Source organism: Meles meles, chromosome 12, assembly GCF_922984935.1.
Source record: "Meles meles chromosome 12, mMelMel3.1 paternal haplotype, whole genome shotgun sequence".
Classification (NCBI taxonomy): Eukaryota; Metazoa; Chordata; class Mammalia; order Carnivora; family Mustelidae; genus Meles; species Meles meles.
Window position 1 is genome coordinate 72403416 of NC_060077.1, and position 24070 is coordinate 72427485.

At 38.9% G+C, this 24070-nt stretch overlaps 1 protein-coding gene across 2 annotated transcripts in view; it reads left to right on the plus strand.

The window, feature by feature from the left end:
* Positions 1-24070, plus strand: part of ME2 (malic enzyme 2) — a 77513-nt gene that overhangs the window by 39582 nt on the left and 13861 nt on the right. For both annotated transcript variants that reach the window (XM_046024483.1, XM_046024482.1), the window contains exons 4-13: positions 4461-4610; positions 6697-6772; positions 7858-8019; positions 8330-8433; positions 10627-10736; positions 11057-11154; positions 11674-11787; positions 14185-14299; positions 16720-16862; positions 23586-23688. In XM_046024483.1, coding sequence (XP_045880439.1) covers positions 4461-4610; positions 6697-6772; positions 7858-8019; positions 8330-8433; positions 10627-10736; positions 11057-11154; positions 11674-11787; positions 14185-14299; positions 16720-16862; positions 23586-23688 — 1175 coding nt within the window. The remainder of the gene's footprint in view (positions 1-4460; positions 4611-6696; positions 6773-7857; positions 8020-8329; positions 8434-10626; positions 10737-11056; positions 11155-11673; positions 11788-14184; positions 14300-16719; positions 16863-23585; positions 23689-24070) is intronic.

Genomic DNA, 24070 nt, shown 5'->3' on the forward strand with positions numbered 1-24070 from the left:
TGTTAGGTGTCTGCCTTCAGCTCGGGTCATGACCCCAGGGTCCTGGGATTAGCCCACTACAACGGCTCCCTGCTCAGTGGGGAGCCTGCTTTTCCCTCTCCCACCACCCTTGCTTGTGTTCCCTCTCTCGCTCACTCTCTTTCTCTGTTAAATATATAAATAAAATCTTTGAAAAATATATCTTTTGGATTTGTTAAGTACAGGAGATTATTGTTTGATGACTAGTAAGAGTAGTTTCTTTGATCTGATGGGGCAAAAGGAAGAGAACAGTAGACTGAGAAATGATTGAGACGAAAGGAAATCCAGACTGTTTCAAGAAGTTAGATAAGGGGAGGCACCTGGGTGGCTCAGTGGGTTAAAGCCTCTGCCTTCGGCCCAGGTCATGATCTCAGGGTCCTGGGATCAAGCCCCGCATCAGGCTCTCTGCTCAGCAGGGAGCCTGCTTCCCTTCCTCTCTCTCTGGCTGCCTCTCTGCCTACCTGTGATCTCTGTCTGTCAAATAAATAAATAAAATCTTTAAAAAAAAAGAAAAAGAAGTTAGATAAGGGGATAGGAAGGACACTGAGCACTAAGTAAAGCAAGACCTGGGTTTCTAGTCCTGCTTGGGGACTATATTTGGGGGGGTATATTTCAGGCCAGGAGGTTTAAGGTGCTCACACTGTGAGGAATGAGCCCAGAAGAAAGGGTAACTGATAGAACAAGATCCCAGAGGGACAAGTGCAAATAGAGCTCATAGAGTCAAAGGCAGAGATAGAGGGCATAGGATCAAGTGCAGAGGTAGAGGCTGGCCTTGAACAAGAAAAAAGAAAAGCTCATTCTCTGAGGCAAGAGCAAAGATAAAATACAGGCACAGGTAGGGGTAAACCTCGCAGGTGGTGGAGCAGAGCTTGTGAGATCCCATCCCACCCGATGACCTTGATTTTCTATGATGTAGAATATGAAGGTCTTGGCTAAGATTTGTAAGGGTCAAGGTTAGACAGATTGGTGAGGGGAGTGATAAATGTTTAGAATAGCCATTTAGCCAAAAGTGAAGCTGAACAAGGACAGATTAAAGGCCTGGGTAGGCCCGGAATGCCTAATAGCATAATCTTATTTTTAGTGATGCTACCCTGCCCAGCAATGTTATTTTTTCCTCAGAAAAGATGAAATGTAATGGTAATTCAGGTTTAGGGTTTGCTGGGCTGGCAACGATGCTACATTAACTCATTCAGCTAATATTCATTCAGGGCTCCTATGTGCCAGGCATTGTTTTAAGCTCTAGAACTACAAAAATGAGAAATTCCAGCCTTTGCCTTCAGGGAGTTCATGGCTGGAAAAGACAGACACCGTGGCAGGGTAGTGCCGTGATAAAGGTGCGGGGTGTTCCGCAATGGTGAGGATTTGTTTAGGGTGAGAGGCTTGATCGTGGATCCAGAGTGGAGGAAGAAGAGATGCCAGCAGGGAGCCCAATAGAACTAATAGAACTAGTTAGAAGCAATCCAGGAGCCAGGGCTCTCTGTCTGAACTGTGAGGTAGGGCATTGTATAGCCAGCTAAAGCTGGGAGGGTTGCAATCAGAGGACTGCGTTCGTGCCATTCAGGATTTCTGAGCTGTAATAGTCCTCGGTGAGGACAAGATCCAGTGGGAAGCATTCAGAGGAGTGACCAAAGTGAAAGGAAGGTGAAAGTGAATCACACGTGCCTGATAAGTCATCTGTTCTTGACGTCTCTGCTGTCTGTTTCATAAAGCTGGTCCATCTTCACTGTTTGTTTTCTTCCCTAGCCCGAGGAGCCATTGCCTTCCCTCTGCTATCTACTGGCATTATTTCTGCCTGCAGTAGCTACACAGAAAATATTATTCCTTTTATAAATAGAATCACTTCTCTCTATTTATTCACCAAATATTTGCACACCACTTATATTGCATTTACTTTGGTAGTTACTGGAAATAATAGATTTATATAAGGCAGTGGTCCCTAGCTCATAATATCATCCAGGCTGGGGGGAAGACAAAGTCAGGAAGTGGACTGAGAATTGCAGGAATAGGACTAGGGTGTTGAGGGACCTGAAAACAGGGAAATCTGTGTATATATGTGTGGTGGGGGAGGGAAGCGGGCAGAAAGGGAGAGCATGCCACCTGGGTAGAGGGTGATCCAGGCAAAGGGTGTCTGGTGTATAGCGACACCAAGGTAAGAGATGTGGGGCGTTTGAGAAACTGAAGTAAGTTCAGTAGGAGGATGAAGCTAGGAAGTAGGCAGAGATCTTGGTAACTATTTTAGAAGCATAAGCCTATTTAATGGGTGTTTGGAAGACAATCAAGGAGAATAGAAATGGTTAGAGTTACTTTTTTTTTTTTTTAAAGATTTTATTTATTTATTTGACAGAGAGAGAGATTACAAGGAGGCAGAGAGGCAGACAGAGAGAGAGGAGGAAGCAGGCTCCCTGCGGAGCAGAGAGCCCGATGCGGGGCTCGATCCCAGGACCCTGGGATCATGACCTGAGCTGAAGGCAGCGGCTTAATCCACTGAGCCACCCAGGCGCCCTAGAGTTACTTTTTTAAGAGAAGAATAAATTCGAGCGGGGGGTGGGCAAAATTGTGTGTATAAAAACTAGTTAGAAAGTTCTTGAGGTGGGGCACCTACATGGCTCAGTCAGTAAAGTGTCCCAACTCTTGATTTCAGCTCAGATCATGATCTCAGGGTTGTGAAATTGAGCCCTGAGTTGGGCTCTGTGCTGGCGTGGAGCCTGCTTAAGATCCTCTCTCCTCCCTCTGCCACCTCTAAAGAAAAAAAGAAAGTAAGTTCTTGAGGTAGCCCAGGTGAGAAATGATGCTGGCTTGGACAGGTAGAAGGGGGATATAGGGATATATATGAAAACTATTTAGCTGGTGGACACTGTAGGTCTTGTTGATTTATTAGACTAGGGTAAGACAGAGTGGGCGAGGAAGAAATCAGGAATGGGATCTCAGATTTGAATTGGGTCAGATGATAACAGGAGGACAGACAAGTTTGAGTAAAAAGTAATAAGTCTATATTACGCATATTTAATTCAAGATGATTGGTGGCTTTTTTTCTTTTTCTTTGTTAATAGGAAAATAACCTCCGGCTTTTTATTTATTTTTAAAAAGGCTTTATTTATTTGTCAGAGAGAGATAGCATGAGGGAAGCAGGGGGAGTGGCAGGCAGTGGGAGAAGCAGGCTTCCCACTGAGCAGGGAGCCCTGTGTGGAACTCGATCCCAGGACCGTGGGATTGTGACCTGAGCTGAAGGCAGGCACTTAGCAGACTGAGCCACCCAGGTGCCCCTTACAGCTTTGTATTTTTAAGTTGATTTATTTTATTTATTTATTTATTTTAGTTATCTCTCTACCCAACATCATACTTACAACCCCCAGATCAAGAGTCACATACTTTTCTGACTGAGCCAGCCAGGTGCCCAGTCACTGGTTTTTTCGAGTGAACATTTCCCAGTTTTCTAAACTTCATTCTTGAAAAGCCATTATTTATATATGTGTGCTAATTGACCATTGCTTTTGTGGTACCTCTGCACTTTGTATAGACCCTATAATGCCTTAAACCTACTGGATTCTAACTCCACAAGGACAGGGGTCAATTCTTACAACCGGGAGCCCAAAATAGTGCCTAGCACATAGTATTTAGTAAATATTTGAATGAATGCCACCTTATTTTGCTTCCGTATTTACATATCAGTCACCTTGAAGGTTCTTTTCTTTTTTTTTTTTTTTTTTAAGATTTTATTTACTTATGGGGCGCCTGGGTGGCTCAGTGGGTTAAAGCCTCTGCCTTCAGCTCAGGTCACGATCTCAGGGTCCTGGGATCGAGCCCCGCATCGGGCTCTCTGCTCAGCAGGGAGCCTGCTTCCTCCTCTCTCTCTGCCTGCTTCACTGCCTACTTGCGATCTCTGTCTGTCAAATAAATAAATAAAATCTTTAAAAAAAAAAAAGATTTTATTTACTTATTTGACAGAAAGAGAGAGCGAGCATGCACAAGCAGGCAGAGGGAGAGGAAAAGCAGGCTCCCCACAGCAGGGACAGCCTGATGTGGGACTCGATCCCAGGACCCCGGGATCATGACCTGAGCAGAAGGTAGTCGCTTAACCAACTGAGCCACCCAGGACCCAAATGTTATTTTCTAAAGAGTAGGGTGGTGTCATGGTAGTCTTTGCATTTCTAGTGCCTGGTATAGAGCCTGCCTCACAGTGAGGGCTCAGTAAATGTTAGCTGTTGTTTCTGCTGTTCTCCTTCTTCCCCTCTTCTTTGTTATCATTATCTACCATTTAAGTACATTTTTATTTTTGTTAATTTTTGTCCTTGGTGTTAAATAATGATAATTTCGAGTCTTGTTTTCTGGTAGGGAGGGGAGTCCTGTTTTAGATGTTTACATATAACTTCTTATTCTAAAGGCCAAAACTTTGAGTGTAAATGCTGACTGATGTGGACATTATTTACTGTGCTTAATTTCAGATACATCTATATAATGGGAATACAAGAAAGAAATGAGAAGTTGTTTTATAGAATTCTGCAAGATGATATTGAAAGTCTGATGCCAATTGTATACACACCAACAGTGGGTCTTGCCTGCTCCCAATATGGACACATCTTTAGGAGACCTAAGTAAGGCTTATTTTTAAAGACATAAATTTGTAAATGATTATTGTATGGGAAGAATGGCACTCCCTAACAGCTCTTACATTTCTCTTTTATATATTGCCATCTTATGTCAATCACTGTTCCCTCCTCACCAAAGCTTAATTTGGACAAGAAGGGGCTAATAAAAGCCCAGCATGTTCATATCTTGTTGTAGTAGAAGTGGCAACATTCTAATTCTGCAAGTTATTATGATTAGTAGAAGAACCGTGCATTTCTGTACAAAAAAAGGGGATTACTCTTGATTTTGGTGGCAGGTTCTCCAGAATTATCATTAATAACAGTTTGACAATCTGCCCAAATTAAAAGATTCTCATTTTTTTTGTTGGCTTTAATTTCTATTGTTTGTTCTTTTTTATGAGCTTCTCCAAATTTTAGCATCAAATAGTTCTAGCGCCTCAAATATTTTAAATAGAGAGAGTAGGGGAATGGGCATCTACTTAAGTCTTTCCATAAGTCACTTTCTCCCTCTGAATCTGTTTTCTCGTAAAATAGGGATGCTAGTGCCTGTTAAAGAGCGGCAGAGAAGGTCAGATGAAGAACTGATGGGAACAGTTCTTTGTAAACTTACGATTAATTTGTGTTTTCTTGTCGCGTTCCTCTAATCTATTAGCATTTTCAACAGTCCTCACCCTTTCCCATGTCCCGCTTACGTATGGATGCAAATGGTGGAGACCTTCCGGCAATGCATGATAGCATCGATCTTCAGTCTCCCCTCATCTAGCCTCGTGGCTTTCCCATGTTAATGTGTGTACAAAACACCTGTGGGACTTAAAGTGCTGATCCGAGCCAACCTTCCTGTCCTTCCCGTTCCTAAGGTTCTAATGAAAAAGAGGAAGATGCGGAGGTCTGGATTTTAATGAACGCGGTTGGTGACAGTATTGCGGGTGTTCCCTGGAAGACACTTTGAGAACAGTCTCTGTCCTATGTGCTGCCATCAGTTAATGTGTGTTAAACACTCCTTAAGTTAACCCGGCTGTTTAGTTTGTTTATAGTTTCTTTTTCATTCAGAGTAGTGGTTCTCAATCCAGATTAAAGAACAAGCAAAAACCTAAAAATATATTTATGCTTGGGCCCCACCTGTAGAAATTCTGATTCAGTCAGTCTGGAGCTGGGCCCCGGGTAGGTGTTCCAGAAAAGTTCCTGTGTCGTTCTGATGTGTACCCCGCTCTCAGAACCGACATGAAGCAAAAAGAGCAGGGCTTTGGGGCGACACAGATACTGTGTTTTTTGCATAGAAGATGGTCAGTAAATCTTGATCTCAACTCCAGGTCAGTTTAATCAGAATCTCTGCTGCTGGGACCCCTGGCATATTTTTTTTTTAAGCCCATCAGATGATTGTGTTATGCAGCTACAGTTGAGGAACTGTTCAAACTGATACGAGTTAGGATAGCAATGCCAAAGCTGAGACGCTAGTGAGAAAGTCAAGTATAAGAGCCAGTTTGAAGGCACTGGGGGCCTGTTGGCCTTCATCCCTACCTAACCCTGTGTTTCTACACACATTTCTACAACCTGTGTTTCTCCCCCACCCCGTCCCCTTCTTCCTTCCTCTCTTCTTTCTTAAAAATCTAGATTTATCTCAGCTGGATAACAATATGCACTGTGTTGAAAATAACTTCACTTTTTCCTAATGCTTCAGAGACATCCTCTTTTGTGTGAAGTTACTGTACTTTTCTTCTTTCCCTTCCTGCTCCTTCAAATTTCACATTTTCAGTTTTAGTGAATTTTAATAGTAGTTTATATAGCTTTATTATGCTGTCCTGCATTGGCAGGTTATTTTTACACTGCTTTTTACCGCAGGTGTTTCGAGTTTCTTCTTGGGTAAAACAGTCATGTCATTTAATAATGATCTTTGTTGCAGCTACTGTGTGCGCAATGCAGTTACAGTTTGGAGTAGTTGAAAATAATCCAGTGTGATTTAGCTAAATCTGCTTGGAAATGATAATGTGTCTTGATGTTTTATTAAAATACCTAAATATTCCAGTTATGAACAAAACTTAGGAGAAAACAAAAAACTGTTGTGAAATGCAAAGGTGTTTTTGTTCTGTTGCAGGGGATTATTTATTTCAATCTCAGACAGAGGTCATGTTAGATCAATTGTGGATAACTGGCCAGAAAATCATGTTAAGGTACTACTAATAGCACAACCTTCCTCTTCATAACTTTTTTTCCTTCTTTGTAAGTTGCCTCTGAATTTCCATGAATAGTTTTCATTGTTGCTCTGATTTATTTTGCACTTGCATACATGCAGATTTAGTGCTCTGAGGAGATCATGACAGTAATAATTGCAAAATGGGTCACCAGTACAGAGCTCGACTCTGGGAACGAAATGGGAGTTAGTTCACAAGGTGAACCTGTCACTGTTGATACCATGGTGTTTCTCGCCTTCTCTGTATTCCTTTTTGATATTATTCTAGGTAGAGAAAACACATTAAAATGCCATTAAAAACTTTGATTTTTGTGGGTGGTGAGAGGATTTATGACACTTTTTTCTTGTAAATCTCAGATGGATTTAGATCCTTAAGCAAATATAAAACTCTGTAGAGTTTCGAATTTAATAAATATAAATCTTGGTCCATGTGACTGTCTTTCATAAAATAAAATCCAGTGATTTACTTAAGATCTTTTGGCAGGCTTTAGTGCTTGTTATAGGCAGTAATCTTACTTGACTTTATAACATGTCTTCCTCACCAAAATAATCTTCGATGAATAATCATGAGCTCTAATAATCTAGAAAAAATTTGGCCAGATAATTAAACCGTTAGTATGATCTTTAAACCTTGTAAATAGGTATATTTTTTATTTTAGATCTTCTTCCCCCCACTGTTGTTAAGGTGTTTCTTGTTTGGCCTAGGTTATTATGTGGGAATAGCATATCGTTCCATTCTAACCTTGTTTTTCTCTTCTGGTTAATCTGTATCAGAAGTTTGCCTGCCTTTCCCCAGTTTAGTTTTTGTGAAGATAGAGTCAGAAACATTCTGTTTCTAAACCAAAGACAAAGGGAAATCAGATCTAATTCATCTTTGTTTCACACCTAGATTCTAGAAATCCTAGAATTTTAAATACGCTTGGTTGGTTTACTTTGGAAGTTAGTCAAGAAATAATTTTATTTTTAAAAGTGAGAGTGAAAATACACAAAGAGAATCTTTTTTCAAATGCTTTTTAGTACCCCACTTTTGACAACTTTTAATTTATATATTTTTTTGTAATTAAGGCTGTTGTGGTGACTGATGGAGAGAGAATTCTGGGTCTTGGAGATCTGGGTGTCTATGGAATGGGAATTCCAGTAGGAAAACTTTGTTTGTATACAGCATGTGCAGGAATACGGCCTGATGGATGCCTGCCTGTGTGTATTGATGTAGGAACTGATAATCCAGTGAGTAAAACCATTTTCTGCCTTTGATATTCCTCCCATATTTAAAAAACAAAAACTTTATGACATTCTTCTCTCAAAGATAATATAAGATGGGAAAATTTCATGATTAAAGTTAGTCTTTTCTTAAACTGTGCTTTTAATATTTATACAAATAACAGTAAATTAAATCTATTAAGAGTTTCTTGAAAAAATTAGTAAGGTTTTAAAAGTTACCTTAGTAATTTTTTTATTTTGCATTTTTTTTATAGAATATGTTTAAGCTGGCTGTGTAACAAAATGATTTTATTTTTACGTTTGGTCTATTTTATAGGCACTCTTAAAAGATCCATTTTACATGGGCTTATATCAGAAAAGAGATCGATCACAACGTTATGATGACCTGATTGATGAGTTTATGAAAGCCATTACTGACAGGTATTTTTTTTTAAGTTGGAGTAAATGAAAGCATCTTTAATTAATAAAAGAAAGGAACCACAGTTTTTCCTTGATCTCTGATAAAGATGCATAGAAGGAGACACATTTTTGAGAGCTTGGGGTCTGTCCTGCCTGCTTAGGTGTGCTGATACTGGTGAGACCTTTCGCATTCTGCCTTGCTCTCCTGAGTTGTCTGACCTCCTGCGGGAAGTCTGCACTCCCCGCTCCTGCCAGACCCTCACTGCTGAGCTCTCCCAGCCCTTGACAACGGGGCTCACGTCCACCATTCCTGTGACTCTTGGGCAGCTTTCACGTTTCAGATTCACTGACCATGGATCCTCCTCTCTCTCTACTTCTGCAGCACCTGATCAGGTTTTCTACTTCTTCATCTTTGAAATTCTCTCTTAACTCCTAAAAGGCTCTCCTAGCTTGGTCTTTCTCTCACCCCTTTCTGTCCTTGTCATCTTCACTGGTTCTTCTTGCTCACTTTTATTAAATGAGGATGAGTCCATAGCTCCCTTCTCTGTGAGTCACAGAAGCTATGAGTCTAGGCATGTGACTCCTAAAGCCAGGAAAACCCATCTCTAGGCCAGCCTCTCTCTGATGCCAGCATCCAGAATCCTCCATCTAGACATTCTGTTTCTCTTTCACATTCGTGTTCGAAACAATTCCTTTCCTTAGCAAATAGCCCGTCTTCTGTTTAGCCAGCCTCTATTAATGGCAGCAACATTTACACTCTGGCCACAACTTTGTTCTTGATACTCTTTGACTCTTCCTCCTCCTCCATCAGCCCCCTGCAGAGTCCGTCAGGCCTCAGACCCAGATGGTACAACCACTTAAATGCCTCAGAGATATATCTCCTCTCTTCCGCTGCCATAGCCTTTCTGCAGAGCCTCCTCTCTCTCTGGGATGCTTCTAAACCTGCCTCCAGTTTTTCTCCTCTCCATTTCATTGCCACCTTACCTTCATGTTCATCTTTTAAAAACTGGTGCACTTAATCATGTCTTTCTGTTGCTTGAAATCTCTTGGGGTTCCCTGCTGTCCTAGGGTAAAGTCCAAACTTTCCGTGATCCAGCTCGGCCCACCTTTTACACTGCTCGGATGTAGAAGATACTAGAAAATTAATGCTTTTTCAGAGTCAGAGTTGACCATCCTAAACTAAACTTTTCCTCTTCCCAGAAATTGCCATCTCCTACCGTCCCTCACCTCCCTCCCTTGGACAAGCAGATAGTGTCTTCTTGGTCATCCAGATTGCTCTGGCACTTGAACAGTTTGCCCCTTACATCTCAGGTGATTCTCATCAAATTCTGTTTGCTCATTCCAATGTCTCATGATTGTCCCTTCAACTTCCCATGGGTTCTCCTTCAGATTTTCTTGTCCCCATACCACAGGAGCCTCCTAGCTACTTCTCCACACACCAGTATATACTGCATGTCACTGGCATTCTGTCTTTCCTAAAGAGAGTCTTTCCTTCCCTAAAGCCTTCAGGGATTCTACATCGGATACAGAATAAAGGCCCCATTCCCTAATTTTGCATTCAAGAGTGTCCCTTATCTGGCCCCAACCTACCATAACCAACTTCTCCTTATCTTCTCATATAAACCCTGAAATATATAGCCTGACTGTTGAAAATTCAGGGTCACCAAAATACACCTTGTTTTTCTTCCTATCTTTTTACTTTTTGTTCTTTGAGGGCCCAGATAACGTCTTACCTCCTTTTCAAGCCTTCCCTTACCTCAGCTCACCAGGGTGATTGGGGTCTTTTTTTGAATGCCAGAGAACTCTTACAAAAATTACTTTTTAACCTCTTATTTAATATATACTTTCCTGTGTTGCTGTTGAACTGCTAATATGGTGAGAATACACATATCAAATATATACCTTATGAGACTCAGATAAAAATCTCTTTTTAGGAAGTTACTTCATGCTTATATGTGCTGGGCAACCTTGTAGGCACTTGGTAATAGTTTATACTGATTAATATCCCATAGATTCACCCCACAAATTTTTCTGAATGAGTAATAGATTTCTGCATTTCAACTCCAGTTTTCAGAAGCTCTGAAAATTGCCAGGTGGCCTTAAATGGACTGACTTGAGACATTATTTCAAAATGGAATCATAAGGGATATTAGACAGGAAAGCTTTTTAATAATGAGATTTTCAATACCACTGTTATGGATTTTGCTGTTTTAGATACGGACAGAACACACTTATTCAGTTTGAAGACTTTGGAAATCATAATGCATTCAGGTTCTTGAGAAAATATCGAGAAAAGTATTGTACCTTCAATGATGATATTCAAGGTAAAGCAAAAAGAAAACCTTAGGTTTTTGATCCCTACCTTCTTTAAACCTTTTTAATCTGCCCTTTTGTTATTTTAAAAAAAAATCTTTATTTGGGGGGGAGGTGCCTGGGAGGCACAGTCGATTGAGCATCCACTCTTGATCTTGACTCCAGGTCATGGTCTCGGGATTGTGAGATGGAGCCTCACGTGGGCTCTGCACTCGGTGGGAAGTCTTCTGGAGATTCTTTCCCTCAGCCCTTTCCCCCTACCCTGTTCACGAGCGCTCTCTCTCCCTGAAATAAATAAATCATTTATAAAACATCCTTATTCGTCTTACAGGGACAGCTGCAGTAGCCCTAGCGGGTCTTCTTGCCGCACAGAAAGTTATAGGCAAACCACTCTCAGATCACAGAGTCCTATTCCTTGGAGCAGGAGAGGTACGTTTTTGTGCGCTTTGAGCATTTAAAACTAAAACTCTCCTTTAGAATTCGAAAAATGGGACACACTGAGCTTCTAATTTTGTTGTGATCTTGTATGAACGGAAGATCTCTGTTGTAAAGTAGGTAATTTAACATATGTTTAGAAATATTATGTTTAGAGAGAATATCACAAAGAATCAACTTTTGCGGGGTGCTTGGATGGCTCAGTCATTAAGCGTCTGCCTTTGGCTCAGGTCATGATCCCAGGGTCCTGGGATCCAGCCCTGCATCAGGCTCCCTACTCAGCAGGAGGCCTGCTTCTCCCTTTCCCACTCCCTCTGCTTGTGTTCCCTCTCATGCTGTGTCTTTCTCTGTCAAATAAATAAGTAAAATCTTAAAAAAAAAATCAATTTTTACGTGATTTGTTAGAGAATAAACCAAGTATTCCTCATAATGCATAATCCTCATATATAAAGTAATTAAAGCATTGTATTATACCCTGGTCTTTATTTTTTTAATTTATGTTTCATTGGACAGGCTGCTCTTGGAATTGCAAATCTCATAGTTATGGCTATGGTTGAAAATGGCCTCTCAGAAGAAGAGGCGCAAAAGAAAATTTGGATGTTTGACAAGTTCGGTTTGTTATTTAAGGTAAGGTATTTAAATCTTGGAGAAGCAAAAGAATGTTGTTAAAATGATACTTTTAGATTGACCTTTTAAAAATATTATCAATTTCTAAAATGCTGTATCGCACTGGACTATCCAGATTGTACCCATTGGGGACCTTCCAGTATATTCTCAACAGAAATCTTCCAGTCTCCTTTCTGTCTTTTATAAAGACTCTTGCTTCATATTCAAGGCATAATCTCCATGTTGGCACCAGACATATTCTTTCTTGCTTTGTTCTCTGATTCTTAAGAAATCAAGTAACCATACAAATAAGATTGTACTTGGCCTTTCTAAAACTAGGTTTTTAATTGGAACTCAGAAGTTCTTATTAAATTGTTAGCAGGACATTTGACATTTGAACAGAAATTCCTTGGCCATTTAGAGATCATAGTCCATTGTAACAGTCTGAGAGCAATCCATGGATCCTTTCCTGAGGCCAGTTCATGGATAAGGAAGAGCTTCCAACCCAGATTGATTTAGTATCCTTTGCACCTGCCTGCTTTCCTAGCACTGATTACCATTTTTAGTAGCTTAAGAAATGCATTATATCTTACACTGTGTAACACATTAGGTAAACCATTTCATAGTTGAACCTACGATACACAGTGCTCTTGTATTTTTGCTCTATATAATGACATACAGCAATTACTTGAAATAATACCTCTTCAGAGCGAGCTTTTTTCAACGTACTTTGTTTCAGTTCTGAAATCTTTTCTTCTTGACTAGTACTCAACAACTGTTGACACAGAAAATAAAATGAAAAAGTGTTTGAATGAAAAATCTGGAGTGCTTAAATTATACATAATTTAAAATAGTAATTTAAAATGTACCAGACCTTATGATAAGACGCTGCAGGTATTAGCTCGTTTAATCTTCTGTGAAGTTTTACAAATAAGGAAACTGAGGATTTAAAAGGGCAGGTGACTTTTCCAAAGTCATTAGCGTAAGTAGTGGATGTGAGAGTCACATCCAAGCAGACTATGAAGCCTGTGCTCTTGACCATGAAGCTGTGCTGCCTTCCAAGTGAGCTGTCGCCACTGTACTTGCTTGTATCTAAGACAGAAGGATTAGAAACTTTGTACTTTCACGAGGCCATTGGCAAAATACATATTTTTACTGATACATAGTTTCGTGCTTCTTTTTGTGGTGGGGTTTTCACAAATGTTTTGTGTTTCTTTTTTATATTTGTAGCAAGTCAAGTCTAGAATGAATATGCTGTTGGTTAGCATAAATGTGAATCCCTGAATAACTGCAAGTTCAGGGAATATTTTTCCTTTAGGGTGTGCGAATAGCTTGACTTATGGGTTTTAGGCATCTGGACTCTCCTGCTGATCCAAACACTGCCCTCCTTTTTTGAGCCCCTGAGAGTTTCCTGTTGAACCTACATTGGAGAGCTGTGGTCCTCCAGGGGCAAACATAAGAAGCCACTGTTCTGAGAACCTGAATCTGTTGAGTCTATATGTCAGTCCTTTAATCAACTTCCCTTGTAACTGATTATGGTGTGCTGCTTTTCCCAGACCCTGCTAGTTCTTATCTGAGGGTATTCCGGAGTTCTGATGGAAAAATTCACCTCTGCAGTGGGTTCTCCTCTTTTGCCAAAATAAGGATACGGATTTCTCAGCCTGGTTGGAGTTTGCATTTAATATATTTTTGACTGCTTTAAATTGTTGAGAAACTCTTCATTGTTCTAGTTTGTCAGTGGTATGTCTCCTGGCCTTGTAACACCACTAAGGATTTAATGTTTATAGTTTTTGGCTTGAGATTTAGGGAGGAAAGTATGTTTCTCCATTCAGCCATCTTGGACCAGAATTCCCTGTTCCTCTTGTTTCAGAACTCTTACTAGTACAAGTCCATGATGTCTGTCTGCAATTCTAAAATGCTAAAAGCTCTGAAATCCCAATGTTTTTTTGAAATTGGTAACAAATCTGATTGACTTGGACTTATCTGATAGCAAAACCAGAGAGGTATTTGTAGTCTTGACCTTTTGTACTTAGTGTACTAAATTTTCTTCAGTTTGGGGTGCCCATGTTGGGGGATTTTAATATTTGATATATTACCACAATACATTTCTAAAATACAAAAATATTTTACATCCAGCTTAGATAAGGGATTGTAAGCCTTTGTGCTATATTGGATTTAGAAATACTTTGCTAGGTAAATGAGTTTTGGACAGGGACTAGAAAGTTTCTGGTTAAAGTGGGATTTATGTTTTATATCTGGGTTTTGTGGACACTGGAAGATAGTGGCTGAAGAGGAAAGTAAATGAGAATGAAAAGGCATTCCTATTGTAGAGAGGATATATGACTCATAATGATGTCTTTACACTTAATCCTCAGTAAGCATTTACTAAAAAATACTGTATTTTTCCCAAAAATTCAGGGGCGGAAAGCTAAAATAGACAGTCATCAGGAACCATTTGCTCACTCAGCCCCAGGGAATATACCTGATACTTTTGAAGATGCAGTAAATATCCTCAGGCCTTCAGCTATAATTGGTAAGTAGAATTGTTGACATGTCATCATATCACTTAACAATATGTTGCTGGTCATGAGTACCATGCAGGAGTACTAAAAATGAAGTGGTCTATTTTATCTAATTTTCAGCATATAATGTGTTTTTCTGTGATAGCCTTTATGTGTAAAGTTCAGTTAACAGATGTTGCCTGTGATCTTAAGTGTGGGAAGCTGTACAATTGATCATGCCTTGCTTTTAGACCTGGTGTGACTACTGTGCTCAAAACCTGAAAAAGACCAAGGTCATATGACAGACTAAACCAAGAAATTCCTAGGCGGGGCCAAATCTTTGCCCTGGCAACAAAGCAGAAACCATTGTTATGTTTTGAGAGTAAGACATTGCATAGCTTCAGAGTATTCCAAAATGGTAGTGGGTTCACTCCAGAAAATGTAAAAGTCTTTATTTTGTTTTTATTTTTTATTTTTTTATTAACATAAAATGTATTATTTGTTTCATGGGTACAGGTCTGTGATTCATGATTCATTAGTCTTATACCATTCACAGCACTCACCATAGCACATACCCTCCCCAATGTCCATCAAAATGTCTTTATATTTTTAAAAGATTTTATTTATTGATTTTAGAGACAGAGGATACGAGCAGGGTGTAGGGTAGGTAGGAGGGGTGGGAAGAGCAGAAGGACAAGCAGACTCTGTGCTGAGGGCAGAGCCCGACACAGGGCTCAATCCCAGGACCCTGAGATCATGATTTGAGTTGAAACCAAGAGTCAGATGCTTAACCAACTGAGCCACCCAGGTGCCCCAGAAAATGTAAAAGTCTTTAAAAGAGGAGCTATTTCATTTCCTATATAGCTGTGAGATTTGAATCCATAAGTTTTTAATAGTTTTATCACTTTCTTGTAGAACCCCTATTGAATGTTAAATAGAAAGTAGTCACAAACGGTAAGTTTCTGTGGTCGTTAGCTTCTTCATTGATTAGAACACACAATTTCTTAGAGCAAGAGGACATCTTGAAGATCACCCAATTTCTCTCAAAATTCAATGTGAAAACCTAAGAATCTGTCCACCGATTTTCTCTCTGGAGGGTCAAGGAAACAAAAATGGAAAACATTTAATTCCTTTAGAACTCATAGACTCCTAAAAATATGTCCATACACTTCCCTATAGAGAAACACTGAATATAAATTCCTTTTTTACATAAGAAAAACAAGCATAGAGATGTTAAACAACTTGCCCAAGATTTGTGAATATTTCATATAGCCAGGAGTGACGGAGAACACTAAAACTCTACTCTCCAGATCAGTAGTTTTCTTTGTTACATGTGAGTTTTTAAAGTAGAATTGAAAATTAACTATTTTGACTGTTAAATATAAGTCATCTTACTAGATGAACTGGAAAAGGACTCAGCTGAGTATTGCTTGGTCATCCCCAGACTCCCCTCATGGGCTGAGTACTCTTCATGCTTCCGTAACATTGCATACCTGGCACCTGTTACAGGCTTTCTCATTTTCTGCTTACTTTGTTTTTCTCTCCACTGTAAGTTGCATTATGTTCATGTTTATATCCCAGTGGCCTGATGCAGTGTCTGAGACATTGTAAGGGCTAAAGAAAAGGTCATTAAATTGCGTCAAGAAAGTAGATTGCTTTAGTCAAGATGATTTTTTACCCCTTCTGAATTTCTGTTATTTGTTTAATTAAACCAGAGTTTAACAATTTATCATTTGAAATACAAGTTTTTAACTTTTTAAAATTCATTTTTAATTGTGGTAAAATACACATAACATAACATTTGCCATCATAACCATTTTTTAAATTTAAATTCAAGGTATAGCCAACATATAGTAAGTACATCATTAGTTTCAGATGTAGAGTTCAGTAATTCATGAATTGTGTATATCATAACACTTTTTAAGTGTATGATTAGGTGGTGTTAAGTGCATTCACATTGTTGTGCAGCTGGTCTCCAAAACTCATTTTGCAAAACTGAAACTCCATACCAATTAAATACTTTCCCCAGCCCCTTGTTGCCACCTTTCTACTTTTTGTGTTTATGAATTTGACTACTCTGGGTATCTCATGTAAGTGGAATCATATAGTATTTGTCCTTCTGTGACTGGCTTATTTTACCTAGCATAATATCCTTAAGGTTCATTCATGTTGTAGCAAGTTTTATCTTAATTAGACAGTGATGGAGATAGTCATACTCTTTTTTTATTTCCTAGAATTTACTATGTTTGGGGTAAACAATAAATATTTTAGTAAAAATTTTCAGCATTTTATTATTTTCAGATTCGAGATTGTGTTCCCATGGCATTATCTCAGCAATACAAAATATGTGTTTTGTTGTATTAAACCTATTGCAGAAATGCTGTTGATAAGAATTGTTTTATGTTACATGTAAGGAAGTTGCTTTCCCCCCCCCCCCCCTTATGTATTATAGGAGTTGCAGGAGCTGGCCGACTTTTCACTCCTAGTGTAATCAGAGCCATGGCTGAAATCAATGAAAGGCCTGTAATATTTGCATTAAGCAATCCTACAGCAATGGCTGAGTGCACGGCTGAAGAAGCGTATACACTTACAGAGGTACTACTGATAATTGTATGAATTGGTTATGTCCATTATTTTCCTTCTACTGGCCTTAGTTATACATTCTTGCACAATTCTTTCCAGGTTAACTGTAGAGATTACAGAATGCACCCTTGGATCATCAAGTTCTGATATAAACTATTGTGTGTATGAATTCGGGAACATAATTACCATACATCTCCATTTTAACACCTTCGTGTCTTGTGGGCTCTTGTTGTACATTTTATTTATATTTTTAAATCCCAAAAGACAATCTTGTTCTAAACACAAAATAATTCATTTTGATACATTTCAATACATTTTCATATCTTCTCTTACCATTCTATCTGATGTGTACGTATGTGCTTTTATCTTGGGTCATTTTCCTTCTACCAGAAGAACTTTTCCTTGAGTGTGGGTCTGATGAATTTCTCCTAATAATCTCTTCATTTTGCCTTCATTTTGAAGGATATTTTTTACTATGTATGGAAGTAAAAGTCAGTGGAGATATTATTCTATTGTTTCCTAACTTCTGTTTTCCTTTTGATATATTATTTTGTCTTGGGTTTTGCTATAATGGGCGTAGTTGAGTTTGTATTTATTCCAACTGGGACTGTAGAACTCTGTATCTTGATGCCCTCTTTTGTGGCCTGTGTTGGAAATATCTGGGTTGGCTGAATTCTCTGTCTCTTCTTGTGGGTCTCCGGTTGGAGAGTGTCAGACTTGTTCTCATTTCTCAGGTATCTCTTACACAGCTTTCTGCATATTCCATCCTATTGACATACTGTGTGGTCTTTTTTTTTTTAAGATTTTTATTTATTTATTTATTTATTTATTTATTTATTTATTTGAGATAGAGAGCAGAAGGAATGGCAGAGGGAAACGGACAAGCAGACTCCATGCTGAGCGCAGAGCCCAATGCAGGGCTTAATCCCACGACTCTAAAATCATGACCAGAGCTGAAATCAAGAGGTGGATGCTTAACCCACTGAGCCACACCAGCACCCCTGCATACTGTATTTTAATATTTTCTTTGGGTGTATCTTCCAGTTGCATGTACTCTTTTTAGCTGTGTTAATCTATTGCTAGGCTCTTTATTGTATTTTTCATTTGTAGAATTTCAGTTTGACTCTTTTTCTGATTAGTGAAACAGACTTACAATGGCATATTAGAGAAATAGTCAATTCATAAATTAATTCTACTATCTTGACCTCACATTTAATAAAACGATTCTTTTTACTCTTCAAACACAGCTTCACTGTCGGTATTTGTCTTCATGAAAGCCATTGTTTTCAGTCATCTGACAACCATCAGGAGCAAGTTTTTACTTTTATCCAAATCATTTAAGGTTTAGTACTTCTGAATTCTTTGACACTGCCCCAGGGCTATATCCCAATTACAGGTGTCTGCTCATATACCATTAGGACAGTTGGGTTTTTCCCCACTGTTCTGTAGGGATATATTTTTAATCTCCACAATGTAATCACGTTCTGTATTATTCTTGTAAGTGATCTTTAAGTGATCTTTAAGGCTTGTTTACAGTGACACCCAACAGGAAATTATTAGGTCATGCACTTAAGAATAGGTAACCAATCTGTGATGAATGTTTTTTTCTGCACTCCATTAAAAACGTCTTTTATTATGGAAAATTTCAAACATATACAGAGGTAGAATAGTCTAGTCAACTCCCATATGCCAGTACCAGCTGCAGAAATTATCACCTCCTCCTCAATCTTGTTTCTTCCATGTCCTCCCGCCCTAAACAGATCTCAAGACATCGAATCGTTTCATTGTAAATATTGTAGTGTATCTCTCAAAAATTAAGAGTTATTTTAAAGATATAATCACGGTATCATTACCACATCTCACAATTTTTTTTAATATTTATTTATTTGACAGAGAGAGAGATCACAAGCAGGCAGAGAGGCAGGCAGAGAGGGAGAAACAGGCTCCCCACTGAGCAGAGAGCCCGATGCGGGGCTCGATCCCAGGACCCTGAGATCATGACCTGAGCCAAAGGCAGAGGCTTAAACCGCTGAGCCACCCAGGCGCCCCACATCTCACAATTTTTAATAGTATTTTTCAAATACTTATTTCATCTTTCTGTGTAGCTTATAGTTGTCTGCTAAAATATTCTATCTTGTTATTTAATTTCTGAAATATATGAAGCATGATGAAAGTTAATGTCTGATAGCAGGAAATACCTTACTCTCTGCGAGTCCATTTCTATCACCTTTCTTTTTCCTGATTATGCGGTCTTGTATTTTTGTAAGCCTCATTTTATTTTTGTTTCTTGTTTCCTTCTTGAGTGGGTGTGGGTGAACAATTGTAGCGGTAATTTGAGGCTCTGGAGGAAGGGGTCTTCCTTTTCCTGTGGTGGGGGTTGGTCTGGAGCAGCTCCCCAGAATCTAATCAGGATGCTGTCCATGGGATGCCTGCTCTCTTTGCACGGTTTACCCTTTCTCCCAGCGTGTACCCCTTCGTGCACGAATCACAAGTCCTGGCCTATTTATAAGCACCCATCATCCCCAGCAGGCCCAAACTTTTCTCCCTCTGTCATCATGAGGCTCCTGAGAGCTTTGTTGCTCAGGTTCTCAGCCACAGATACCGCTTCTTTTGAAATCTGCAGTCCTCTTGAGGGGGCAAGCTTCAAGTGCTGGAATCACGTATCTTGTTTTCCTCTTCTGCATCTCCCACACCCATGCTCTCATGATTTTGATAGCACTGCTGCTTTCTTAACAGATGTTTTTAATGTCTTTTATCCAGTTTCTCTCGTTGTTATCAGAGGGAGAATGGGTGTGAAACAGCCTAGATCATTGCCAAAGCAGAACCTTCTCAGAACTTTCCAGACTTAGTATTCACGCTCCTTAAGTCTTCAGCATCCTTTTTTTCCTCATTGCCAAAGTATTTATTTTGATATATACATTCCCTCTAAATTTCTTATGCTTCATATTGTTGCTCAGTTTAGTCAAAATGAATTCTCCTGACTACTGGTTTCCAAGTTACAGTAATCACTGATACTTCTAATAGTTATTGAAATCTTTTTCTTTGAAATCATCCACAAAATCAGCATCCAGATAGCAAAAACATAAATAAATGAAAATCTGTCTCTTTTAGTATACTGCCTTATCTTTTTACCAAAGTATGGTATTCTATTTATCAGGCTTTACTACTTAAAACTAATGGTTATTGCCCCCAAAATCAAGTCTTAGTCTTATACAGTGACTGATAAATATACTCAATTTGTCAGTAGGCTTTGGTATCTTAGAAATATAAAATATGTAAATGTTTTGGGCAGTAGTAGCAATATCACTAGAAGATGGCCCAAACATTTAAGAATGTTATTTTTGGGGGGCGCCTGGGTGGCTCAGTGGGTTAAAGCCTCTGCCTTCAGCTTGGGTCATGATCCCTGGGTTCTGGGATCAAGCCCCACATCGGGCTCTCTGCTCAGCAGAGAGCTCTCTGCTCTCTCTCTACCTGCCTCTCTGCCTACTTGTGATCTCTCTCTGTCAAATAAATAAATAAAATATTTTTTTTAAAAAGAATTTTTTTTAAATAAATACTGTCATAAGAGCTGTGTGTTATTGGAATGAATAAAAACCCCCAAGGAGACTAGTTTTGATATATTGTACTCTATCAGTTCTCAGATGCGAATTTTTTCTCAATATTGTATTACCTCCTAAAAATGATAAAAAGGCATTGTGTCATAGTTTAATTTTACATAAATTCCTTCTCAGTCTTACATAAAATAATGGCATAAATTACATATTTGCAGTCACCTCTTAAATTTTTAGTTCCTTTTGTTTTCAGTAGAGAGAAGTCTTAGTGTTACTCTAACACCCTCTGCTGCTTAGTGAGAAAAATACTTCTTTTTAATTCTTGAACTTCAGAATGAGAACACTTGGTTATCATTAAGATCCAGCCATATTTGATTGATCATGAAAGACAAAAAAATATCCTGAAGAAGAACTGCTGTAGAATCTTGCCATTCTAGAGAAGATACCCAAGATCTTTCTAAATCTAAAAATTCACAGATATCATGAGAATGTAACATTTTTCCTATAAAGAGCTTACACCATATAAGCCATTTTATAAAGCTATTAAAATTAATGGTATCACAAAAATAATCTACATTATTATATGCATTATCATTGTAATGTTATATGGCATTAACCATGAACTGACTTTAATCTTCAAAGAAACAAATTTCATCACATTCTCTGTGCTTAGAACAGGTAGAGAATGATCATAGCTCTCTGTAGAAAATGATACAGCTGCCTGACATTGTAGCTTCAGGATAGTCACTTGGGGCCAGCACTAGCATCATTAGATAGCTTCTACACTTTGTGTCATTTTGAAACTGAAAGTATGTCTTGTAAAAGTAAAAATTAATATACGTTGTAGACCTTCAGGTGGTCCAAAGGGTCAGACTGTTGAGTGTTAAATCCACTAATGCCAAGGGTTCACTTTACTTCAAAGAATAATCAGCCTTGATATAATACACATTTTTAGATCTACAGAAAAGAAGACAAAGTATTGTCTAAACACTTATTCTGTCCAGTATTCAGGTGCCAAAATCAGTTTGCCCATTCTTCTGTGTGGAGATAGTTCAGTTTTCTGTAAACCATCTCTTAGTTAATCCAGGTAGCTGTTCAAACATGACTGACTTTTGGGACACCTGCGTGGCTCAGTTGGTTAAACTTAATTTCACTTTGGCTCATGACCTTGGGGTTGTGGGATCGAGCCCCGTGTCAGGCTCTGTACTTAGTGTGGAGTCCGCTTAGGGTTGGCTTTCCCTCTCCTGCCCTTCCCCGCTGCTCTTTCTCTTTCTCTTTCTCTCTCTCTCTCTCTCTCTCTAAAATACATAAATCTGGGGTGCCTGGGTGACTCAGTGGGTTAAAGCCTCTGCCTTCGGCTCAGGTCATGATCCCAGGGTCCTGGGATCGAGCCCCACATCGGGCTCTCTGCTCCGTGGGGATCCTACTTCCTCCTCTCTCTGCCTGCCTGCTTCTCTGCCTACCTGTGATCTTTGTCTGTCAAATAAATAAAATCTAAAAAAATAAAAAATTGCTAATATACATAAAACTTTAAAAAATAAATAAAAAATAAAAAAAAATCACTTACTTTAGTCATACCTCAAGCATTCCAAGATAGATTATCCTGTTTGAGAACTACTGTTTTCTTGCTTTTTGCCAAAAGAAGGGTGGAGCAGATAGGATTTGTGGTGGGGAAATGATATTTAAAAGATTTATAGGGGCACCTGGGTGGCTCAGTTGGTTAAGCATCTGTCTTGGGCTCAGGGCTCAGGTCATGATCCCAGGGTCCTGGGACTGAGCCCTAGGTCCCTGCTCAGCCGGGAGCTGCCTCCTTCCTCTCCCTCTGCTGCCTCCCGGGGTTATGCTCTCTCTTTCTCACTCTCTCTGTCTCTCTTTATCTCTCTCTCAAATAAAGTCTTTAAAGAAAATAAGAGATTGATAAATTTACTTTCAGGTACCTTTCAATTTCACAGGTATCTAATTCTCCTAGAAATATTGAACATGGGGGCGCCTGAGTGGCTTAGTCAGTTAAGCATCGCTTTTGACTCAGATCATGATCTCAAGGTCCTGGGATGAGCCCTGCATGGGGCTCCCTGCTCAGCCGAGGAGTCTGCTTCTCCCTCTGCCCCGCCCCCCGCTCATGTGCACTTGCTTGCTCTGCTCTCTCTCAAATAAATAAATAAAATCTAAAAAAAAAAAAAAAAAAGGAAATAATGCATATGCTAGTAACATTATATTCCATTGTTGAGCACAGTACTAAAATTAATACAACAAATCTGGAGACTTATTTTTCTTTAACAAGGCAACATGCTGTATTTTTCTGGCACAATAGTGTGGTTATACCATATACCTGTTTTGTAAACTGCCTAATGGAAGCATTGTTAGCATAATAGAAAGACCATGGGCTTTGGAGTTACAAAAAAAAACAAACAAACTGGATACATGTTTAACTATTACAATTGTAATGTGTGACTTTTTGCAAAGTACTTGGAAATCTAAGCTGTAGTTTTCTGAGATTCTTTTTTTTTATATCAGTGAAATGGAGATGATGATAATCTCCTGGGGCTTTTTATGCAGGCTAAACTGAGGGAACACATACAAAACACCTGGTACAGAGCCAAATTAATAGATGTATGATCAGTGATCACAGTTTAACCTTTGGTGTGTTCCCCTTCATTCACAGATGTTTATAGCAATCTTTATTATTCAGGATGGTATTTGTTGGCCCATCTTACATATTAAACTTTTTAAAGGAAGTAGAAGGGGCGCCTGGGTGGCTCAGTGGGTTAAAGCTTCTGCCTTCGGCTCAGGTCATGATCCCAGGGTCCTGGGATTGAGCCCCACATCGGGCTCTCTGCTCCGCAGGGAGCCTGCTTCCTCCTCTCTCTCTACCTGCCTCTCTGCCTACTTGTGATCACTGTCTGTCAGATAAATAAATAAAAATCTTTCAAAAAAATAAAGGAAGTAGAAGCGTGAGGTTTTTTAGTTTACTGATGGACAATTTTCGATTTTATTTGAATGTGTGCTCTGCATAAAAACTCATTCTGATAAGAATTTTAATGAAAGGATTATGTTATATAGTAAATTATGACTGTTCACAAGTAATACATTGGTCTGTTTTAGTACAGGATTTAATTGTGTTTTGACTCACCTCAGTGTTGGTCCATATGAAGTTACAAATTGAGGTTATTTCATTTCTTACCAGGGAAGGTGTTTGTTTGCCAGTGGCAGTCCATTTGAGCCAGTGAAACTCAGTGATGGGCAAGTCTTTACACCAGGCCAAGGCAACAATGTGTATATTTTTCCAGGTAAGTGCCACCATGATTTATATTAAAGAGTAATAGTTAATTACATTAAAATACTTAACAAAATTATGTAGAATTTAATATTAAAATGAACAATAGTACTTAGAATTTTGCTACGTATGTAAGGGAAAATCAAGGAATTCAGCAAATCCATCTTGCTTTATTTTCCCTGTAAATGTATTTGTTCATCTTTTCCATTAAGCTTGTTCTTATTATAGAAATAATGTAGTACATGATATATGAAAATGCAAAAGGAACGGAATGTTATAAAATTATTTAGTCTCTGCCTTCAGTACCTCTTTTTTCCCTAAGTTTTTATTTAAATTCCAGTTAGTAAAAAGATTTTTAAAAATAAATTCCAGTTAGTTATACAGTGCAGTATTAG